This window comes from Furipterus horrens, unplaced genomic scaffold (assembly GCF_987537825.1).
Source record: "Furipterus horrens unplaced genomic scaffold, mFurHor1.1.pri manual_scaffold_11, whole genome shotgun sequence".
NCBI lineage: Eukaryota > Metazoa > Chordata > Mammalia > Chiroptera > Furipteridae > Furipterus > Furipterus horrens.
The window spans coordinates 43,749,821-43,771,971 of record NW_028327181.1 but is presented as its reverse complement, the minus strand read 5'-3'; the positions used below and the strand labels follow the sequence as shown (position 1 = coordinate 43,771,971).

At 45.6% G+C, this 22,151-nt stretch overlaps 1 protein-coding gene across 5 annotated transcripts in view; it reads left to right on the top strand.

The window, feature by feature from the left end:
* Window positions 1–22,151, top strand: part of SPECC1 (sperm antigen with calponin homology and coiled-coil domains 1) — a 255,686-nt gene that overhangs the window by 191,030 nt on the left and 42,505 nt on the right. For all 5 annotated transcript variants that reach the window (XM_090292309.1, XM_090292303.1, XM_090292308.1 and 2 more), the window contains one exon: window positions 723–825. In XM_090292309.1, coding sequence (XP_090148435.1) covers window positions 723–825 — 103 coding nt within the window. The remainder of the gene's footprint in view (window positions 1–722; window positions 826–22,151) is intronic.

The window sequence follows — 22,151 nt, the reverse complement described above, 5'->3', positions numbered from 1 at the left end:
AGAGCAGGTGCCGCCGGGGCCAGTCATTCCCCGCTCATGGTGTATTTCATGGAAGAAACTGTGTGATCTTAGGTCATTTTTTAGTATTTGGATAATATTAGGTAGCATAAAATTTACAATAGAGATGTTCTAGGAAAATTGAAGATGACACACTTAAACGCTGATCTGGGAATGCCGTGGTATTAGGTAAAATCACTTCCTTTAGCTAAACGGGCGCTCAGAATTCAGTTAGTGTCCCGTGAATTGAGGACTCTGAGTGCCACCTTTGGACTGTGCGAAGACCCCACTTTGAGTCATTTTTACTGATTTTTGCCTTTCACCTCCATTCCCATCACCTGCCTGTAAGCAGCCCTTCTAACCTACTTCTATATAACATGTAGATATAGGTGTTAATAAGCACGAACAGTGTTTTTTCTATAGGTATCTTTAATTAAAATGACCCTGCACTTATGTAAACAAGTAAAAGACGAGATGGCTAGTACAACAGATGGATTTAACAATTGAAAAACCTCTTTCTAGACTTTTGATAGCCAAGAAACACAACTTAATTTTTCTTACATACCATGCGACATTGTAACAATGTATTGTTAATGTGATTGATTTGGTTGTTTTTCTCTAGTCTCACTGGAATGACCTAGACTTTTGCTTTTCTAATCTAAGTATTTATTTCATGTGTGTTTGCATCTTCTCTTTACTGTGTGCCCTTCTTTCTTTCTAACTAGCGTGGAGAGAAGAGACCCTCTGGCTGCCTTGGCCCGGGAATATGGCGGCTCCAAGCGCAATGCCCTGCTCAGGTGGTGCCAGAAGAAGACAGAAGGCTACGCGGTAAGGGACAGTGTCAGCCGGCTGCAGCCGGCTCTGGGCACTGGTCGTCTGTGCCGCGAAGTGCTCTGTGTGCATATGCTTGGAGAGGCCAACGGGCGTGGGGTTTTCGTCTTTCCGGTCTCCAGAGGCGGATTTAATGGCGGGTGTGCCGGGCACGCACCCTGGGCCCCGACTTCTGAAGAGCCCCGCAAAACCATGTATTTTTATTTTCCCTGTCTCTCTCTCTTTTTTTTTAAGGGGCTCAATATTTTCTTCTGTGCCCAGGGCCTCAACTGACCTTAATCCACCTCTGGCTGCCAGGTTACTTAGCTGTCTGTGCGCCATACCGAGGTGTCCAGACAGAGAGGCAAGTGGAACCGAAAGCCACTCTGCGCTCCTTCCAACAAACCGTGTTCTTAAATGCAGAGCTCCCTCTTCTGTGGGACAGGTTCCCTGTTCTCTGCTCAGAGGAGCTAGAAGCCCCCCACCAGTGCCCCCAACAGCTGCTTCAGCCTGAGGAGACAGCTAGTGCTGAAGCACTTTCCCCTGAAGGTGCCTTTTCCTAACTCACCTGAAGGTCCCACATACCTGAGCTTTCACAGTTTCCCTTTACTTTAAGAGTTGTTTGCATTTAGTTTAGGAACTTCAGTTTACCAGAAAGGCATGTTTTTTGTGAGAGCGAGACAAGAAAATCGTATCTGATGCAAGTTTGAGCTTTTTCACTGTGAAGTATCGTACATACACAGAGATACAAGTACATCACACGTAAATTATAGTGGCACGAATTACGAAGTGAAAACAATGCCGTCACTACTCACACATCCGGGAACCGAGCACGGCCAGTTCCCACGGATCTTCCTGAGACTCCGAAGTCACAGCCTTCACTATGCCCGACGGGAGCTGTCGCTCAGCGCTTTCCCTCGCAGGTTCCTGCAGAAGTCTGCAATGTTTGCACCTGACTTTTCGCATAGTATTGAGATTTATCCATACAGCTTGTTGCATGTCCTTTAGTTTTAGCCATACAAACCTATAGCTTTATCCATATCTGTGTTGCGTATAGATACAGTTTGTTTACTTTCTTCACCATTTAGTAACCTATTATACCATGATTCATTCATCCGTTCTGTTACTGATGGCCAGACAGGTCATTTGCAGTCTGGGCCTATTATAAATTGTGCTGGCATGTTCTTACACATGTGCTTTGAATCATGTATGTGCTCATTCCTTCCGGATCAGTAACTGATGGAATTATTGGGCCTCAGGGTGTACGTACAGTCACGGAAGTATAGTAGGCCGTGCCAGATGGATTCCTGAAGCAGTTGTGCAATTTACCTCCCAAGAGTAGTGTAGCAGTGTGTGAGATACCTGTTTTTCACATTCTTACCCATACTTGGTGGTGTCAGTCTTGTTACTCTTGGTCATTGGATGGATGTGTGTTGATACCTCACTGTGCCTGTGATTTGCATGTCTGCGCTAGCTAGTGAGGCGTTGAGCACCTTGTCACAGGTTCTTCGGACATATGGGTAGTCTCCTTTGGATATCCCTGCCCAGGTCTTTTGTCCATTTTTAAAATCAGGTTGTCCTTACTGCTTTCAGGAGTTCTTTATGTATCCTGGCTACAAGTCCTATGTCAAATAGATATATAATTGCAAATAATTGCAAATATCTTCTCTCAAGGTGGCTTTAACTTTTGTTGAACAAAGTTCTTAATTTTAATTCTTACTTAGCAGTCCTTTCTCTAATGGTTACTGCTTTTTTATATCCTATTTAAAAAAATTTTGTCTATTCCGAGGTCATGAAAATATTTTTCAGTGTTTTCCTCTAGAAGGTCATTGTTTTACTTTTCCCATTGAATAGACACCCTCTTTTATTTTTCCATTTAAATATTTATTTATTTGTTTATGTTTAGAGAGAGGGGAAGGGAGAGAGGAGGGGAGTGAAACACCCATGTGAGAGAGAAACATCAATCACTTGCCTCTTGTATGCACCCCAACCTGGGGCCAAACCCGCAACCCAGGCATGCGTCCTGTTAGGAGATCGAACCAGTGACCCTCTCCTTTGTGGGACGACACCTGAGCCACACTGTCAGGGCTGACACTCTCTTTAAAATTATCAATTCCCACTCCCTCCCTCTTACTCAGTCCCAGCTTTCCCATACCTTTACCCCATTTTATTAAAAATTCTGAATATGCTGGCACCACAGTGCTCCTTTCCTAGCCTCAAGCTTTTAAGGGGGTAGGGAGAGAGGGAGAAAGAAACATGCATGAGAACAGGCCTCAACCAAGACCCAGCCAGAGGGTTAAAAAGAGCAGCGCAGGGAGTCCTTTGTAGCAGCTGCAGCAAAGTGTCTTAAAATCAGACTTTACCTAAGAATAAACATGTCTTGTGTCTGTACCTTTTACATTACCTTTTCATTTTCTGTTTAAAAAGAAACAAATGAGTCAGGTTAATGACCAATAGTGGAGGCTCTCAGAGGACAAACCTGCTTCCAAACGTTGCCATTTCCTTTTAGCCTCTCAGTCCACTGTCTGCCTCAGCCCCATGCACAGGAGGAGATTTCTAGTCTAACAGCAAGAATAGCATTTCCAGCTGCTGTGGTTTTCCTGTTTTGTTTTGTGAACATCTTAAATGGGTTTTCAAAGCATTTTACATTTGATGAAACCCAAAACTCATTTTGCCTGGAGTATTTTTCATTCATTGTTAAAGCTCTGTAAATTTAGAGATAAATAGAGGTCGTATATATCTGATTTATTTATTCTCCATGAAATGTCCTCTAACTAAACCTGTTCGTCTAAGAAGCTCCATACCCTTCTAAATCTTGTTCTCTCAGATTTAGGAAGCCAAAAATAAATTGTAGGAAACTCATAAAGTTCACAGCCTTTTTGAAAACCAGTAGCCATGTGCATTTCTTCTTAAAATAAATTTCTTTTTATACTACCAGTGAATAGCATGATAGATATGTCAGAACTCTTAACCTGGCCCTGGCTGCTGTGGCTCAGTGGATTGAGCGTCGGCCTGCGAGCCAAGTGTCACTGGTTCGATTCCCAGTCAGGGCACACGACTAGGTTGCACGTCAGGTCCCCAGTTGGGACACGAGTGAGAGGCAACCACACAGCGATGTTTCTTTCCCTCTCTTCCTCCTTTCTCCTCTCTCTAAAAGTCAATAAATAAATAAATAAATAAATAGTTTTAAAAAACAAAAACAAAAAAAAACTCTTAATCTCTTAACTGAATGAATTTTTACTGAGGGGCCATTCAGTGCCAGGAAGTCAGTGGTGAACGAAAGCAAGCAAAACCTCTGCACTCGTGGACGTATTTCTCACGGGGCGAGTCCGTTAGTCACGGTACAGAAGTGAGCTCGGCCCTGTGTTGGGAGGGTAAGTACTGTGGAGAAAAGAAAAGCCGTGCAGAGTGGGGTGGCTGGCGTACAGAGGACATTCTAACCCAAAGGTCGGAAAGAGGAGGTTTACCTCGCACCAGATGCTAGGCCGGGGAAGTCAGAAAGAGGTCATCACTTCAGCAGCTGTATCAGTGGCATTTTACCAACACAAGGTGGCCTCTCTGGTTTAGCAGCACTGGAAAAGTGTGACAGGCGGGCCAGACCCACACACTGAACCCAGGCGCAGTTTCATGGCGCGGTGAGGTCGCCGCAGGACTGAGATGGAGGGAAAGACCACAGACCACACTCGCTGGGGTGCAAGGTCTGCGCCGCGTCAACGTGGCGCTCCCCAGAGAGGAGACGCTTCCCGACATTCTGCTCAGCTCAGATTTCCTTGACTCTTTTGGAAAAAGCCCGGCTACCAGGAAGGCCCTGCAAATTGCTCTCCGTCCCGGGCTTTGTGCTTGTTATCCTTGGTAGCTCACTCGCTCTCTTTAAAAAAAAATTATTTTAGAGAGAGCGGGGAAGGAGGGAGAACAAGAGGGGCTGAAGCAGCAGGGGACCTGGCCTGCAACCCAGGCGTGTGCCCTGACCCAGAATTGAACCGGTGACCTTTCAGTTTGCAGATGACGCCCAACCCACTGGGCCCCACCAGTCAGAGTGTCTGTTAGTTCTGTCTCATAGTGTTATGGAGCATTAGCGAGCAAAGAGGACACGAGGCAATTTAGAAGTAAATTTATGGCGTTTATTTACCTGGCCAGGGACAGGTCTTCCCACTTTCAGAAGCAGAAGATGGGAGAGCCGCGCCGCCTTACAGACTATAAGGTTTTTTAAAGGCAACAGAACTATTCCTATGTCCTTGACGTAACTAGATAACAACAAAAGAAAAAACTACACAGGCGTGAGAAACTACATATATACATACTTTCTAATTTAGAAGGAACTTCAGCTGATAAATACTTGGCCGGACACTATTCTCATGTCCTTGGGGTAGCCAGATAACAGCTAGAGTCAGCTAGCAAAAGGGGGGCTCAAGGTTGCTAGGATATGTGAGTAAAAAATAACTTGCCACTGAGGTAAAACGCAAAAGATGGCAAAGAGTAAAAAATAACCTATTACATTCCCCACTGGTTTTTTGTGACTGATTCAAATCCTTGAATCCTGAGTATTTAATTTATTATACTGGCTATGGAGAACTAGTAGCTTTACTGCTTGAATTCTACGTTTGATATACTTTACTAGGCAGTTAATAATGCAAGGTCCTACTGTTAACGTAAAAAGGAGAATGGCAAGTGGCCCAGTTAAGGCTGTTAAAAGAGTTGTTGCCCAAGGGGACATAGATAACAATCGTTCATACTAATTTTCATCTTTTTCCTGGCCTCTTCCCTATCCTGCAGCCTCTTTCGAAGCTGGCTAAGGCTGTCTTTTATAACTCCAGAGTGGTTAGTATAAAAACAGCAGGTTTCTTCAAGAGCTAAGCATAATCCTCCCTGTTTAAGAAGCAAGTTTAGACCTCTTCTATTCTGTACACTACTTCTGCTAGAGAACTGAGTGAATTTTCTAATTTACTGATACTTTCTTCTAACGTCCCTAAATCCTGATCTATTTGAGTACTTAAATCCTTAAAGTTCTTGTCTCCAACTAGTAAGGCCGAGGTTCCTATGGCAGTAGATCCTGCTATTCTAAGGCTAATGAGTGCCGGGACCAGTACTGGAGCTCTCCTATACCAGTATAAACCTTCTAACCTTAGGTGCTCTCGACCTTGACTGCCAGAATAATAGTATACTTGGGGGAGGATATGAGCTAAAATACATAATTCAGGAAAACTGGGATCTAGTGCAGAGGAAGAAATACAGGGAGTTAATCCACTTGTACATGCAAACCAGGTACCTGAAGGAGCAACTAAGACAAATTCCGCTGCACCTCTGGGGGGTAGGGTAGTCATATGGGCACAGGAGCTACTGTACGGGGAAGTGGTGAGGGTAAAACTGGAGGAGAGAACACAAGCTCCCTGGCCTTCAAAAGACACTAAAGTTGGTTTAGGAGCATGGCCCTACCAGCAGTCTTGGGGTCTTTTGGCTAACTGGGATAGAGTTAAGTTCTGTATATTCTCATTTTGGTTACCAAAACTGCGGTTGGCACCTATGCCAACATAATATGGAGGCTCTGGGTTAAGGCACAGCCAGCAGTCTTTAGTCATGTTAGGCTGCGTCTTGTTTAGATATTGAAAGACAGTGCTCAGGGTCCTGAATATAGGCTGGGTCTCCGGCTCCTGGGTAGTAAGTGAGACTGGTCTGAGGGTGACCGCCCTACTGCTTCGGGGGCCTGGCTTCCTAGAAGGGGACGGTGAAGCTCTGGAAAGGGGCGGGGGTGCCTTGGGCTTCTCGGGTAACCCGAAACCTGCAAGGGGACTGACTGGGAGGCTAGGCTGGGAGATAAGATGCTTCTGGATGGTAAGGAGAATTCCAGGATCCCAACCAACTGCGACAAGTCTTAGCCCCTAGGTTTTTCCACTTTCCCACTGTTTGTCCCAGGGTTTGAGAGGCCACATTGAGACAGGATTACAGGTGCGCAAGGTTTCACAGGTCATCGGACCTTTAGGCCGGCTCTGGGAGAGGGATGTATCAGAGCTGGCTTGCTGGCTTATAGTGACACAAGACCATTGGGGACAGTAAAACTCTATGGGTTTGTTACACGGTGGGGATTCTGATAGGGGGCACATATAATATTGAATAGATTGTAACTGTTTTTCTCCTGATAGGGTACCGTACCCAGGCCCGGTTAAAGCTTTATTAAAGGCCCCAGTACCTAACTGGGCACCTAACGGCCCTGGAGGGAGTCTGGGGGTCCACTCTTGCCCCCATTCTCTAGGGTAAAACTGATTACCGAGAAGGGCACAAAGGTCAAAAGTAAACACTGGGGCTCCAGGAGTGCTAACCTGGCTGACGATTTTTCCGTCTCCGGTTCGGGAGAGATGCCAGGTGTAATTAATTAAGCGGTGGGGGTTTTTTGCAACTATAGTTAGGAGGGGGAAGGGGGAGAGGAAGAGGAAGAGTGCCGCCGCAGCCGCACCTGCAGGGGGTGCTCTATTCGCTCAACTGTCCATTTCTCAAGGTCCTTGTCCGATAGTTCTGCCAGCTTGACCTGGGAGCGGTGGATCCGGTACCTTTCCCGGCGACTTTAACTGCAGTGGGGGTACTGAAGATCACCTGGTGTGGTCCAGTCCACCTTGGTCCGAGCTTGTCCGGATTCCACTTCTTTAGCTACACAAGGTCTCCCGGTTCCGCCAGTGGTTGTCTGGAGTTGTTGTCACTTGGAGCGGGCCGGCACTCTCGGATATAGGCGTGCAGTCCTCGGGTGTTTGCTGAAAAAGCCTGTAGGGCCTTAAGAAGTTCTTGGTTAGTTATAACAGCTGTAAAATCGGCCCTGAGCTTGGGGAGCAAGGGCGGTGGCCATCCGAACAAAATTTCAAAAGGACTATACTTCTGAAAATAAGGAGTACAGCGGGCTCTTAACAGGGCAAAGGGAAGGAGGCTTAGCCAATCATCGCCAGTTTCTAGCTTTAATTTAGTCAAAGTCTCTTTTAGAGTTCTATTCATTCTTTCTACCTGACCTGAACTCTGGGGTCTATATGTGCAGTGGAGTTTCCACTTGATGCCTAAAACTTTGCTTAATTGTTGGGTTATTTGGCTAATGAAAACCGGGCCATTGTCGGACCCCATAGCTAGGGGGAGGCCAAATCGAGGAATGATATCTTGTAATAACTTTTTAGCTACTACTAGGGCCGTCTCTGACCGAGTGGGGAAAGCCTCAACCCAGCCCGAGAAGGTATCTACAAACACTAGAAGGTATTTGAAACCACTTCGAGCCGCGGGCATTTCTGTGAAGTCAACTTCCCATAGTTCTCCCGGAGTGAGTCTACACTTACGGTGATGAGGTGCTAATGGGTCCTTGGAGACTGGAGCTGGGTTGACAGCAGCACACTGGGGGCACCGGCGACTAACACTCTTTGCCTCTTGGTATAGGCCCGGGATATAATAAACTGTCTGCAGGAGTTCTGCTAATCTTGTTCCCCCTAAGTGTGTGCTTTGATGTACTTGCCTGATGAGCTCCCTCCCTAAAGCCTCTGGAACTAAGAGGCGGCGGTCCTTGAGGCACTTCTATCCGTCCTGGGTCTCCGAGGCTTTTAGTCTGATAGCCAGCGCCTGATCTTAGTCTCTGAGTATACAGGAGGCTCTTGGAGAACTGGAGGCGGGATAAGCGGCAAAAGAGTGAGCGGTTCCACTGGCTGCAGGGCAACCTTCCGGGCCTCCTGATCAGCGAAGGCTTTTCCCCCGGCCTCTGGCGTCCGGATAACCTGGTGCCCTTTATAGTGAATTACAGCAACCTGCTTTGGGAGCCAGATAGCAGCAAGGAGGTTCAGGATTTCCTGAGCATTTTTTATATGCTTTCCTTCTGATGTTAAGAGTCCCCTTTCCTGATAGATGCTACCATGAACATGTACAGTAGCGAAAGCATACTGGCTATCTGTATAGATGTTTACCTACTTCCCCTTTGACCAGCGCAGCGCTTGTGTCAAGGCTATCAGTTCCGCCTTCTGGGTAGATGCCCCAGGTCCTAAAGCCTGCGCCCAGATGACAGTATCTATGGTTACAACAGCTGCTCCTGTATACCGGATCCCTTCCTTGACAAAGCTGCTGCCATCGGTGTACAGGATGGCATCAGGATCTGTCAGGGGAATATCTGTTAGGTCTTCCCGGTAATTGGTGAGGGCAGTGAGCACATCAAGACAGTCATGAAGTGGCTGGCTGGGATCATCATCCGGGAGGAGAGTAGCTGGATTGAGGGCTGCAGACTGGAAAAACTTGACACAGTCTGGATCTAGAAGTAAAGCTTGATACTGTACAATACGAGCATTGGAGAGCCATCTATCAGGGGGGCTTTTTAGCAGAGTCTCTACTGCATGGGCAGTGATAACTTGTAGTTCTTGCCCGAAAGTTAACTTCGTGGCTTCCTTCACTAGTTGTGCAGTAGCCGCTATAGCTCGCAAGCAGTTCGGCCATCCTGCAGCAATGGAGTCTAATCAGTTTGATAGATATGCTACAGGCCTCCTCCAGGGACTTAGTTGTTGTGTGAGCACCCCCTTGGCGATTCCTTTGTTTTCTGCTGCATAAAGTTGAAAGGGCCTGTCAAGTTTGGGTAGGGCTAAGGCAGGGGCAGTTGCTAAAGCCTCCTTAAGCGCCTGGAACGCCTCCTCCTCTGTTTCAGTCCATTTTAGAGAAGATCTCGACCCAGGAGAGGAAACGGGCAGTCAGGCATGACTAAAACGGAGTGCATGACTGTGCGGCCACCTAGGTCTGTGATTCTGGCCTCAGTCCAGGAGTACGACTTAGACTTGCCTGTATAAGAGCCCCTTGTATAAGAGTCTTTTTCTGGCTGATTGGCCCCCAGGCTTCCTGAAGAACTGAGAAAGTCCCACCTGTGTCCACTAAGAAGTTGATAGGTTGGCCCCCTACTTTGAGACAGACCCTGGGCCCTTTGGGCGCATAAAGTAGAGAGCCCCGGCCCCATCATTCCTGAGCTTCCTGTGCCAAGACTGGCTGACTGGGCATATGAGCCTCGCGCCTGGGGCACTCATGTTTCCAATGTCCTTCCTGTTTGCAGTAAGCGTACTGGTTTCTGCCAAGGGGGGAGTGTCTTTTCCTGTCCTATATGCCTTGGTCCTTTAAACAGTTGTTTGTCCCTCCGTGGGGGATCTCCTGTCATAGTTAGGAGAACACGAGCCATTTTCTTATTCAAGTCCCTAGGATCCTCTTGGTTGTTAAAGACACACTGGGCAATCTCTACCAACTCGGCCAGGGGCTTTCCCTCAAAGCCTTCTAATTTCTGCAACTTCTTCCTAATATTAGGGGCCGACTGGGATGCAAAAGCTATATTTAGAGCCCTCCAAGAAACGCGGCTGGCAACTCATCAGAGCCCTTACTTACCTCTGTGACCTTAGACGGATTAGTCAGCCGGAAAGCCGCAGCGCGGAGGGCGCAGAGGAGAATCTGGCGATATTGATTTAATGCCCCCTTACCTCATTCACTGGGTCCCAAGTTGGGCACGTTAAGGGGAAGACGTGCTCTAGTCTCACCGGGTCCTCAGACGGTTGCCCGTCCGGCCCAAGGACGAGCTTCCGCCCTTCCCCTCTTACGCGCTCTCACTCCTCCGAAGTGAAGAGGGTCTGAAGCAACTGCTGACAGTCATCCCAGGTTGTCTGGTGAGTAAAGGAAACAGACTCTAAAAGGGAGATAAGTCCAGTGGGATTCTGTGAAAAAGACGGGTTCTGATTCTTCCAGTTATATAAGTCACTGGTAGAGAAAGGGACATACACCATAAAGGGCCGACCTGAGGGCTCAGCGGTCGCAGCGGGAGAAGGGGAGCTGGCCCTATTGTCGAGTCAGGGGGAGTGCAATCCCGGCCTGAACGGGTGTGGGAAGGACTAAAAGGAGGATTGCGGCCTGCCGCATCCCCCTCATCAGTAGGCTCCGAGACTGGTCGTATGTAGGGAGGGGGTCTCACAGGAAGGGGACTTTCCTGTGAGGCCGGGAGGACCGGAGGGGGACCCTTAGAAGGGCTACCCTTCGGTTTAGATGTAAGCAAAATAGTTGCATTTCTCTTCTGACATTTTTGTAACCATTTGGGTTGTTCTTCCAAAATTTCAATCCAAATTTGAATATAAGGAATTTGGTCGGGGTGGCTAGGCTTCCCGGCACAGACCTGGCAGACCCCGTAGGCCGTTTGAAGGTCAAAAGACTCCTCAGATGGCCAGGAGGCCTCTGAGAATGTAGGCCATTCCAATTCATAAAATTCACAACGAGTCCGTAGTCATCTGGGGGACACCTTCCCCCTAAAGAGGCTATAAGCCCTTCATTTAAAATCAGGAAAATTCTCGAGAAAACATTCTAAAGGAGAACAAGACGAACATGAAGAGGACTGACCTATTTCAGCAAAAAACAGACCAAGACCGAGACAGACAGCAAACAGAACAGCAAACAGAACAGTAACCAGAAAACCTGAGGTTCGAACCCACCGTCGTGCGGTTCGACCTAGTCCGGGGAGTAAGACTGCGTCCAGTCCTCCGCCAGACCCCCTGGGTGCACCAATTCCAGACCTGTCCAAATACACCTTTCCCTCGGTGTATTTGGCAATACCTGAACGCCAAACAGCCAATCAAGGATACAGTAGTGGTACGGCTCGGACTGCAGAGTCGGGGCCGAGAAAAATTTCTCGGAGATCTCCCCCTTACTCTCGTCCAGTGGCCGTCCAGCCTCGACCTCCTTTCCCAACAAACGTTGGGGATCTCGCTGGGGCCTCCAAATGTTATGGAGCATTAGCGAGCAAAGAGGACACGAGGCAATTTAGAAGTAAATTTATGGCGTTTATTTACCTGGCCAGGGACGGGTCTTCCCACTTTCAGAAGCAGAAAATGGGAGAGCCGCGCCGCCTTACAGACTATAAGGTTTTTTAAAGGCAACAGAACTATTCCTATGTCCTTGACGTAACTAGATAACAACAAAAGAAAAAACTACACAGGCGTGAGAAACTACATATATACATATTTTCTAATTTAGAAGGAACTTCAGCTGATAAATACTTGGCCGGACACTATTCTCTTGTCCTTGGGGTAGCCAGATAACAGCTAGAGTCAGCTAGCAAAAGGGGGCTCAAGGTTGCTAGGATATGTGAGTAAAAAATAACTTGCCACTGAGGTAAAACGCAAAAGATGGCAAAGAGTAAAAAATAACCTATTACAATAGCAGATGTAGGCCTCACCCTGGAGCCCCTACATCTCCCTGCGTTTAGTCCTACGTGCAGTAAGGGTTTGGAGGCTGTGGCAGGTAGAGTCCTGAGAGACCCCAGCTAGCCCTCGCCCTTGTGTCATCTCCTGCCTACATATGGCAGCAAGGAGGCTACCAGGCACAGCTGACTTGATCCTGGAAAAGCCGAGCTGAGAGGGGTCCCTGACTAATAGCAAACCGCGACTTTCTAGCATTAAACCATTAGTGCTTAGGCCCTGCTGATACCCAGGAAAGGCTGTGGGGGGAGGGGCGCTTTGCAATTGTGAAGCTAACAGTGACTAGCACGGTCCCTGTCATTTCTCTCCTGTCGTGATGCCCTCGCACCTCAGCGAGGCTGAGGATCATCAGTCCTTAGTGGAGGTACCCTGGCCTGTAACACACTCTGACGAAGGGTGGAATTAGATCTAAATCTCTGCGGTCCCTCAGGGAGCATGGGTAGGCCTGGCCCCCCAAGACCTCCCAGGTGGTGCGTTGATTGGCTCTGCCCCAGGGCCTGCTGTCCCAGGACCATGTGGCTACACGGTGAGTTCTTTGGTTGAGGGCATAGGTAGGGATTACCTACATCTTGCCTACCTCTACAAAGCTAGAATCCATAACTTTTAGCGAGTTTTAATAGGCCGAGTTTTAACGTTTTAAAGGCCTCGGATTTCAAGTGTAAGAATTAGAATGTCAGAGCAGTTTTTAGCAGAAAGAAATATATAAAAGGATATCCAAGTTGACTATTACGGGAAACATAATTTTTTAATTATATTTTATTGATTACGCTATTATAGTTGTCTTGATTTTTTTCCCTTTGCCCCCCTCCACCTAACATCCCCCACTCCCTCAGGCGATCCCCACGTCATTGTTCATGTCCATGCGCCGTGAGTAGGTTCTTTGGCTGCTCCATTTCCTGTGCTGTACTTTACATCCCGTGGCTATTCTGTGACTACCTATTTGTGCTTAATCCCCTCACCTCTTCACCCATCCCCCACACCCCCTCCCAGCTGGCAACCATCAAAATGCTCTCTGTGTCCGTGATTCTGTCTCTGTTCTTCTTGTTTTTTTAGTTTGTTTTTTAGATTCAATTGTTGATAGATTTCTATTTATTGCCATTTTATCATTCATAGTTTTGATGTTCTTTTTCTTAAATAAGTCCCTTTAACATTTCATATAATAATTATTTAGTGATGATGAACTCCTTTAGTTTTTTTGTCTGGGAAGCTCTTTTTTTATCTGCCCTTCAATTCTAAATGATAGCTTTTCTGGGTAGAGCAATCTTAGCCATAGGTCTCTGCTTTTCATGACCTTTAATATTTCTTCCTAGTCCCTTCTAGCCTACAAAGTTTCTTTTGAGAAATCAGCTGACAGTCTTCTGAGAACTCCCCTCTAGGGAACTAGCTGCTTTTCTCTTGCTGCTTTTAAGATTCTCTCTATCTTTAACCTTTGACATTTTAATTATGATGTGTCTTGGAGTGGGCCTCTTTGGGTTCATCTTGTTGGGGACTCTGTGCTTCCTGGACTTGTATGTCTATTTCCTTCACCAAATTAGGGAAGTTTTCTTTCATTCTTTTTTGAAATAGATTTTCCATTTCTTGCTCTTTCTCTTCCCCTTCTGGCACCCCTATGATGCAAATGTTGAAACTCTTGAAGTTGTCCCAAAGGCTGCTTAGACTATCCATGTTTTTTTTTTTTTTTTTAATTGTTCTGATTGATTGTTTTTTGCTTTCTTATGGACCCAATCATTGATTTTATTCTTGGCTTCATCCACACTACTGTTGTTTCCCTGTAAATTGTTCTTTATTTTAATTAGTGTATCCTTCATTTCTGAATGGATCTTTTTTATGCTGTTGAGATCCTCACTAAATTCCTTGAGCATCTTTATAACCAGTGATTTGAATTCTGCATCTTCTAGATTGTTTATCTCCATTTCGTTTAGTTCTTTTTCTGGAGTTTTGATCTGTTCTTTCATTTGGGCCACGTTTCTTTGTCTCCTCATTTTGACAGCCTCTCTGTGTTTATTTCTATGTATTAGGTAGAGCTGCTATCGCTCCCTGTCTTTGTAGTGTGGCCCAATGTAATAGGTGTCTTGTATGGTCCAGTGGCACAGCCTCCCCTATCACCCAAGCTGGGTACTCAAGGTGTGCTCTTCGTGTGGGCTGAGTACACCCTCCTCTTGTAGTGGAACCTCAGTTGTTGTTGGCAGGTCAGTGGGAGGGATTTACTCAGGCCAGTCAGCTGCAACTATTGGCTGTGACCACTCACCAACGACGTCCACCCTCAGTGGAGGATCAGCTGTGTGGGGGCAGAATGGTAGAGCTCCCACATTGTCTGTAGGTGTCCACTGGGTGTTCAGGCCCTGGGGTTTCCTGGGTGGTGCAGGCCAAGGTCAGCCCCCACCTGTGTCTTGCCTGGGGCCACCCTGCCTGAGCTGTAAAGCAATCTGAGATGGCTGCTACTTGTGCTGGGCTTGGAGATTCCTAGGGGAAGCCAAGCTGTGAATCTAAACTGGCTGCTGCTAGTGCTGTGCCTGGGGCCACTTAGCAAGAGGTACAGGGACTGGGTGCTCACTGAGGCTGGCTGTTGCTTTTTTGAAAGGATTTAGGATGTTGTAGAGCATGACCAAGACCAGCCATTTATATGGAAAAGCCACTGTTAACTATAAGTTGGTGGGACAGAGCCCCAGGGCAGGGCAAACAGTGTTAGCCAGTATGATGGAGTCTCAGATATGGCACCCACCTGCCTGCTCTGTGGCTCTCCCCACCTTTCTGTCTGGAAAAAGCTGTCTCCCAGCTCTCGCCTTGACGCCAGACACTTCAGTTCCTCCCTCTCTGCCACTGGTCCCTTTCAAGCTGCTGCCCTGGTGCTGGAGCTCAGAGAGAGTGAGTATGAGCAAGTTCATCTGGCGGTTCTTTAAGAGGAACTGGTTGGGATTCTAGAAGATTCTTCCACTAAACTCAATCCCTGCTGGTTTTTGCAGCCAGAAGTTGTGGGGACTTATCTTCCTTGCACTGGAACCCTGGGCTGGGGGGCCTGGTGTGAGGCTGGGACTCCTCACTCCTGAGATATTCTTCCTGAGTTTTTATCCACCTCACGTGGGTGAGGGACCAGCACATTCCACATGTCGCCCCTCCTACCCGTCTGGGTGGGTGTGGTTTCTTTAATTCCATAGTTCAATTCATTCAACACAATTGCTGACAGTTCTGAGTGATGGTTGTTCTATAATTTAGTTGTAATATTGATGTGGTTGTGCAAGGAGGTGAGCCGTGTTTACCTGTGTTGCCATTTTTACCAGAAGAGGGAAACAATTTGAAAATAGGTTAGCTGAAAGTGGACAGGTACTTTCATTGCTTTCATCTTAAGTCCCCATCTCAGTTTTCTTTTTCTACGTAACAGATTACCACAGACTCAGTGGCTTAAAGCAGCACCTGCTTATAGGTCAGAGTTTAGTTCTTCTAGGTCAGAGTTCAGCTAGGCATGGCTGGATTCTCAGCTCCAGGTCCCAGAGGCAGAAATGAAATTGTCTGCTGAACAGCGTTCTCACCTGGAAGCTCTGGAGAAGAATCCACTACCAGTCCACTTCCAAACTTCAGAGTTTACTCAGGATGTGGGCAGGACTTACCCTTTTAACCTGGCCTAATAACCTTGCCTGAATCGCCAAGGTGGCCACGTCGCCCCAGGACCGCAGGCCCCGGGGCACAGCCAAGCAAGGTGGCACCTGCAGGGTCTGTCATGGCTGCGCCTAGCCATTTTCCTTAGGGCGCCAGGACTTTGCAGAGGTTTAGACCTAATTCCACCCCTTCATCAGAGTGTGTTACAGGCTAGTGTCCCTCCGCTAAGGACTGACCATCCTCACCACACTACGGTGTGAAGGCATTAGGACAGGAGAGAAATGACAAGGACCATGCTAGTCATTTTGACTTCAAAACTTCTGAGTATCGGCAAGACCTCAGCTGTAACGCTTTAGTGTTGGAAAGTCCCAGTTGGCCTGCAGACACCATGGAGAACAAGGTTCCACAGTTGGGTTTAGATTTACAGCATTCCCCTTCAGGGACTGCCAGCAGATGTCTGAAACTGTGGATAGTCCCTAACCTTGTATGTACTGTGTTTTTCCTGTACATCATACCTATGATAAAGTTTAATTTATAAATTAGGCACAGTAGGTTAATAGCAATAACTAATAATAAAATAGAACAATTAAAACAACGTACTGTAATACAATTATCTCAATGTGGTTTGTCTCTCAGAATACCTTACTGTATTATACTCCCCCCCACTTGTGAGGTGAGATGAAAAAAAGTACCTTATTAAGTTGAGAACTTTCACCTTTTCACTTAAAAAAGAGCACTTTTGGGCTTCTTTTCAGTAGATCTGAATATACTGCTCCTTGGGCCCATTATTCAGTAAAATAAGGGTGATTGAACACAGGCACTACAATACTGCAACACTCAGTCTGATGACCCAGACGGCTCCTAAGTGACTACCGGACTGTTAGTTTATACGGTGTGGGTGCGCTGAACCAAGGGGTGATTCACATCCCATTCTGCAGGACAGAGCAGAGGAGCGCAAGATTTTATCCTGCTGCTCAGAATGGCATGCAATTTAAAACTTATGAATTATCTATTTCTGGAACTTTCCATTTAATATTTTTAGACTGTGGTTGGCCATGGGTGACTGAAACCATGACAAGCAAAACCAGAGAAGGGGGCCTGCTGTGTGAGAGGCCCTGCTTACTTCAAACATTCTGCAGGGCTGACCCAAGCGAGGCTGAAGCTCTGTGACAAACTATGCCGCATACATATGTGTACAGAGACCACGCAGTGGGTTATTTACCTTGAGGCTCTTGAGTTCATTTACCACTTAAGTACACATGGATTTTCTTACAGCATGTTCTATATATTAGTAAATAAATGCTGTTTCCTATAACAAACCTGTTTTATAAGCTTTGTCGCCGTAGTATGCTTCATAGTTAAAGGTTTCATTCCTGAAAGGTTAAACCAAAAAACTGGTAACAGTTGAAGAGTCCAAGGAGCTTCTTGCTCTTTCTCAGTAAACTGTCAACAGAAGTACTGTGATTTATGACGAGTAATAGAAGCTTCACACTTTTTTAAAGTGTATTTTATTGATTATGCTATTATACTTGTCCCAATTTATTTTCCCCTTTACTCCCCTCCACCTAGTACCCCCCTTCCCTGCAGCAACCCCCCGCCCCTTAGTTTATGACCATGAGTCATGCATATAAGTTTTTTGGCTTCACCCTTTCCTATATTATTCTTAACTTCTCCTGTCTATTTTGTACCAACCAATTATGCTTCTTAATCCCTGCACCATATCCCCATTTCTCCCCCTCCCCCCTCCCAGCTGATAACCCTCCAAATGACCCCCATACCTGTGATTCCATTCCTATTCTGGTTGTTTGCTTAGTTTGTTTTTGTTTTTATTTCTTAGATTCTGTTGTTGATAGTTGTGAGTTCGTTGTCATTTTAATGTTCATAGTTTTGATCTTCTTTTCCTTAAATAAGTCCCTTTAACATTTCATTATTAATGGCTTGGTGATGATGAGCTCCTTTAGCTCTACCTTGTCTAGGAAGCACTTTATCTGCCCTTTCATTCTAAATTATAGCTTTGCTGAATAGAGTAATCTTGGTTATAGGTCCTTGCTTTTTATCACATTGAATACTACTTGCCAGTCCCTTCTTGCCTGCAAGGTTTCTTTTGAGAAATCAGCTGATAGTCATATGGGAACTCTTTATAGGTAACTCTCTTCTCTTGCTGCTCTTAAGATTCTCTATCTTTAATCTTTGGCATTTTGATTAGGATGTGTCTTGGTGTGGTCCTCTTTTGGTCTAGCTGTTTGGGACTCTCTGTGCTTCCTGAACTTGTATGTCTGTTTCCTTTACTATATTAGGGAAGTTTTCCTTCCTTATTTTTTCACATAAGTTTTCCATTTCTTGGTCTTCATCTTCACTTTCTGGTACCCCTATGATTCAGATGTTGGCACGTTTAAAGTTGTCCCAGAGGTTCCTAAGCCTCTCCTTGTTTTTTTCAATTCTTGTTTCCTCCTTCTGTGCTGGTTGACTGTTTTTTAATTCCTTGTGTTCCAAATAATTGATTTGAACCCTGGTTTCCTTCTCATCACCATTGGTTTTATGTGGATTTTCCTGTTTCACTTAGCATAGCCTTCACTTCTTCCCTTATGCATTTGCTTTACTCAGGCATGTCTGTCAAGTCTGAGTATCTTTATCACCAGTGTTTGGAACTCTGTGTCTGTGAGGTTGGCTATCTCCTTGTTGCTTGGTTCTCTCACTGGAACCTTGATCCATCCCCTCTTTTGGGCCGTACTTCTCTGTCACCTCAAGTTGACAGCCTCCTGTGTTTGCCTCTGTGTCTTAGGTAGAGCTGTCATGTGTGTTACATTGTTAGGGGCGGAGCCTTAGGTATTCGTCAGTTCAGGGTAACCCTTTTCACCATGTTGTGGTGCTGTATGTGGGCAGGGAGACTGATAGGAAACAATGCTGCTTGCTCAGCACTCACCTCTTTTCTAGGCACTTCTCCCTCTTCCCATATGCTACTGGCGCTTCTAATGGTTCCCAGAGTGGGTGGGTCTGCAGACATTCCAGGACCATATGGGCATCTAAAGAAACAAACTCTGCTGAGAGACCAGCAGTTTCTTCCTCCACCCCAACCCCCACTGGTTTTCACAGTCAGAAGCAATGAGGCTTTATTTTCCCTGGCACTGGAACCATGGGCTGTGCAGTCTGGTCTGGTGCTGGGAACACTCCCCAGGTGTCCCTCCCTACTTTTATAATGTGTGACTGTGCTTTCCACTGGCCTGCCGCTGTTGCCACTGCCACCTTTGCTGCCACACCACGTCTTCTCCATCCTGGCTCTACCCCTCCTACCTGTCTGGATGAGTATTTCTTCTTTATATCTTTGTTGGACTTCCATGCAGCTTGATTTTCTGGTACTTCTGGTTATTTTTTTTAGTTTTGAGGTAGTTGTAATCCTTCTTAGTTGTGGAGGGAGACCCAGCATGTATACCTACACCTTCGTCTTGGCCAGAACTCTCGAAGGTCCACAGTTTAAACTCACGTAAGACCTCTGTCCTTCCTGACTAGTGTTTTTCTTCACGTAGCTTCTGTAGTCACTGGTTTATAAATATCCTATAACCATCTCTTCCTTATCTTTCCCTTAGTAAGATTATTTAAGTAAGATAATTCAGTGAAGATCATTTAGTAAGGAAATTTAATTGTCAACAGGTCTCTTTCTTCCCAAATCATCCAATTGCATAACATTGTGATTCTTATTTTATCTTAATTTTTATCAATGCTGAATTGAAGTTTGAGGGCTTCATCATTTTCTCTCACAAGTATTGAGGGCAGAGGAAGTGAGAGGCAGGGCCTGAGTGGAACTGGGTGAGGCCCCAGAGACAGAGTGGCTGGGACTGGGTGAAGCTGCCCCCCTGGGCGGTGCTGCCTCTGGCTGAGGCCTGCCATGGCAGGAGGGACTCCCAGCAGTTCTGATGCAGGGCGTTTCCAGCCCTGACCTTAGGCTGTCAATTAGGTGAGTTGATCATGGAATGATTAAACAGGTTTTAGTTCAAGGCTGAGGTGTAGTCACCAAACTAATTTCATTTATGCATCCATACTTAGCAAATATCCACTGGGCAGCTGCTGGATATCATGCTCCGCAAGCAGGTCTAGTCCTCCAGGAAGGGTTTGGGTCAAGGGCAACAGGGCAGACAACAAAGAAACAAGAGAAGGGCAGGCGAACAGGCCCACCAGCGGTGTAGAGAATTAAGCCGGATGGTGCGGTGAAACCTGGAGTAACTCCAGATGGGGAAGGCCTGTCCAAGAGATGGGGTGTACTCTTGGGCTAGAAGGACCGGCAGAGGGAACAGTTCAATTGGTTGCGTCAGAATGGAGCTTTATGCGCGGAGGGATGGGACGCAGGCCTCTGTGGCCGGGGATGTTGGTGGGCAGGGTACAGAGTGAGTTGGGACAAGACTATAGAGTTGAACATTTGGAATGTGGGCTTATTTCAGGTGAGAATGGGACTCCAGACTTCTGGATTCCCAGCTGGAGAGTGGCCCCCCCGAGGTCACACACTCCTTCACCACTGCACCTCATTTCATCCCTCGCTGGTCCCCGGGGGATGTGAAGGGACGGTCCTGCCTTCCAGAGTTTTGAATGTCCTCTCTGCAGCACAGTCATCTAGGGGTGTACATCCTTGTACATATTGTAGTGAATTCCATTAAATGAAAATATTCTTTTAATCATCAACAAGCATGATAGGTAATGATGAATAGCCAAAAATTTAAAATTATTTTTTAAACTAAGCATTAAAGTTGTTCAGTCTCACTTGTAATCAGTGAAATACAAATGAAAAAATGAGATGCCATTTTGGGAAGATTTTTTTCTAATGATGAAATGGTCAAAATGAGATTCCCACTGCATGGTTGGTGGGAGTGTGCATGAATACTGCCTTTTGGGGGGGAAATATGTGTCAGGAATCTCAAAAATGAGTGTGCCCTTTCCCACAGAAGTTGTGTTTCAAGAAAGTAACCATGAATGCTTATGAAGATACAATTTTGAACAAGTTTATTATAGTTTTACTTAAAATTATTTCAAAAGAACTGGAAATGACACAGATTTCTAACAATAGGGGAATTGAGCTAAAATGTCTTGCTTTGTACAAATATATTTAAAGGAATTAGAAAAAGTGGGCCCACTATATTAAGTCAACAGTCTAAAACAATCTGTATAGAGTGATTTCAATTCTGTAAAAATAATTTATACAAATGTTATACCAACATTAACAGTGGTTATCACTGGATGATACTTAAACTTTATCCATGCTTTCTTGTGCATTTTTCATTTTCTACAGGAACATGTAAATTCTTAACAGAAAAACAATTTTTTTAATTGCATCTTTTTAAAGGAAGGAAGCCAGATGCAAAAGGCCTCCTGTTATATGATTCCCTTTACAGGAAATGTCCAGTGTAGGCAAAGTCACAGAGTCAGGAAGTAGATCAGTGGTTGCAGGGGGCTGAGGGAGAGGCTAGTGAGTGACTGGGCCTAAGGTTTCTCTGGGGGTAATAACAGTGTTCTGGAATTAGTGTTGTTGGCTGCACCACCTTGTGAATGTGCTGAAAGTTACTGAGTTGTTCATTTTGAAAGGGTAAACTTTTGATATGTGAGATGTGTGTCAGTAAACCTGTTATTTTTTTCTTTAAAGGCAGAGCTTATGTAGGGGATCTGGGAGATGAATAAGTGGTAGAGGAGGTGGAAACTGCTGTTACTTTGTAAAATAAAAAAAGAATTGTATTTGATAAGTGGAATTCACAGGTATTCACTTTATTATTATGATTCAGAGTCCAAATATATATATATTTTTTTGTATCAAGTGTTACATTACAACACATAATTGGGGGTCAAAAGTCTGAGGCAAAAGGCCATAAAAGTATATTACAACCAATAATTAAACCAGATCCTTTCTGAGGGAAATTTTACAGTGGAAGAACAGAGCGCCTGGGAGGTGCAGGATACAGAGCGGGCTTGAGAGCCTGGGGTCAGGTCCCATTCACACCTCTGCATGCACTTCAGCACCATGTGACAATTAAGTCAATTTTTTTTAACTGCATCTTTTTAATTAAAATATAAAAGACTGGTAAAACTTTTTTCAGAAAAAGTGGCATTTTAAAAATAGTGTTTCTAAAATGTCCTTACCCTGAATTGCACATACTATAACTCAGAATTTTTTCATTTTGGCTTGGCCCCATCTTATTTTTTAAAGACAGTAAAAACAAACATTTTATATCATAAAAACTTTTGCCATTTCCAATGGCAATAATGTGGGACTGATCTTGTTACACTAGATTTAAATCTCAACTCAGATCAATCCAGCACTTCACACCTTTTTAATCAATAAAGTTTTATTGGAACACAATCATACCCAATCATTTACTTATTGCCTGTAGCTGCTTTTATACTACGGCTGCAGGGTAGAGGAAAAATATGATCTAGAGCCTTGGCTGGTGTGGCTCAGTGGATTGAGCGCTGGCCTGAGAACCAAAGGGTCGCCGGTTTGATTCCCAGTCAGGACACATGCCTGGGTTGTGGGCCAGGTTCTCAGTTGGGGGCGTG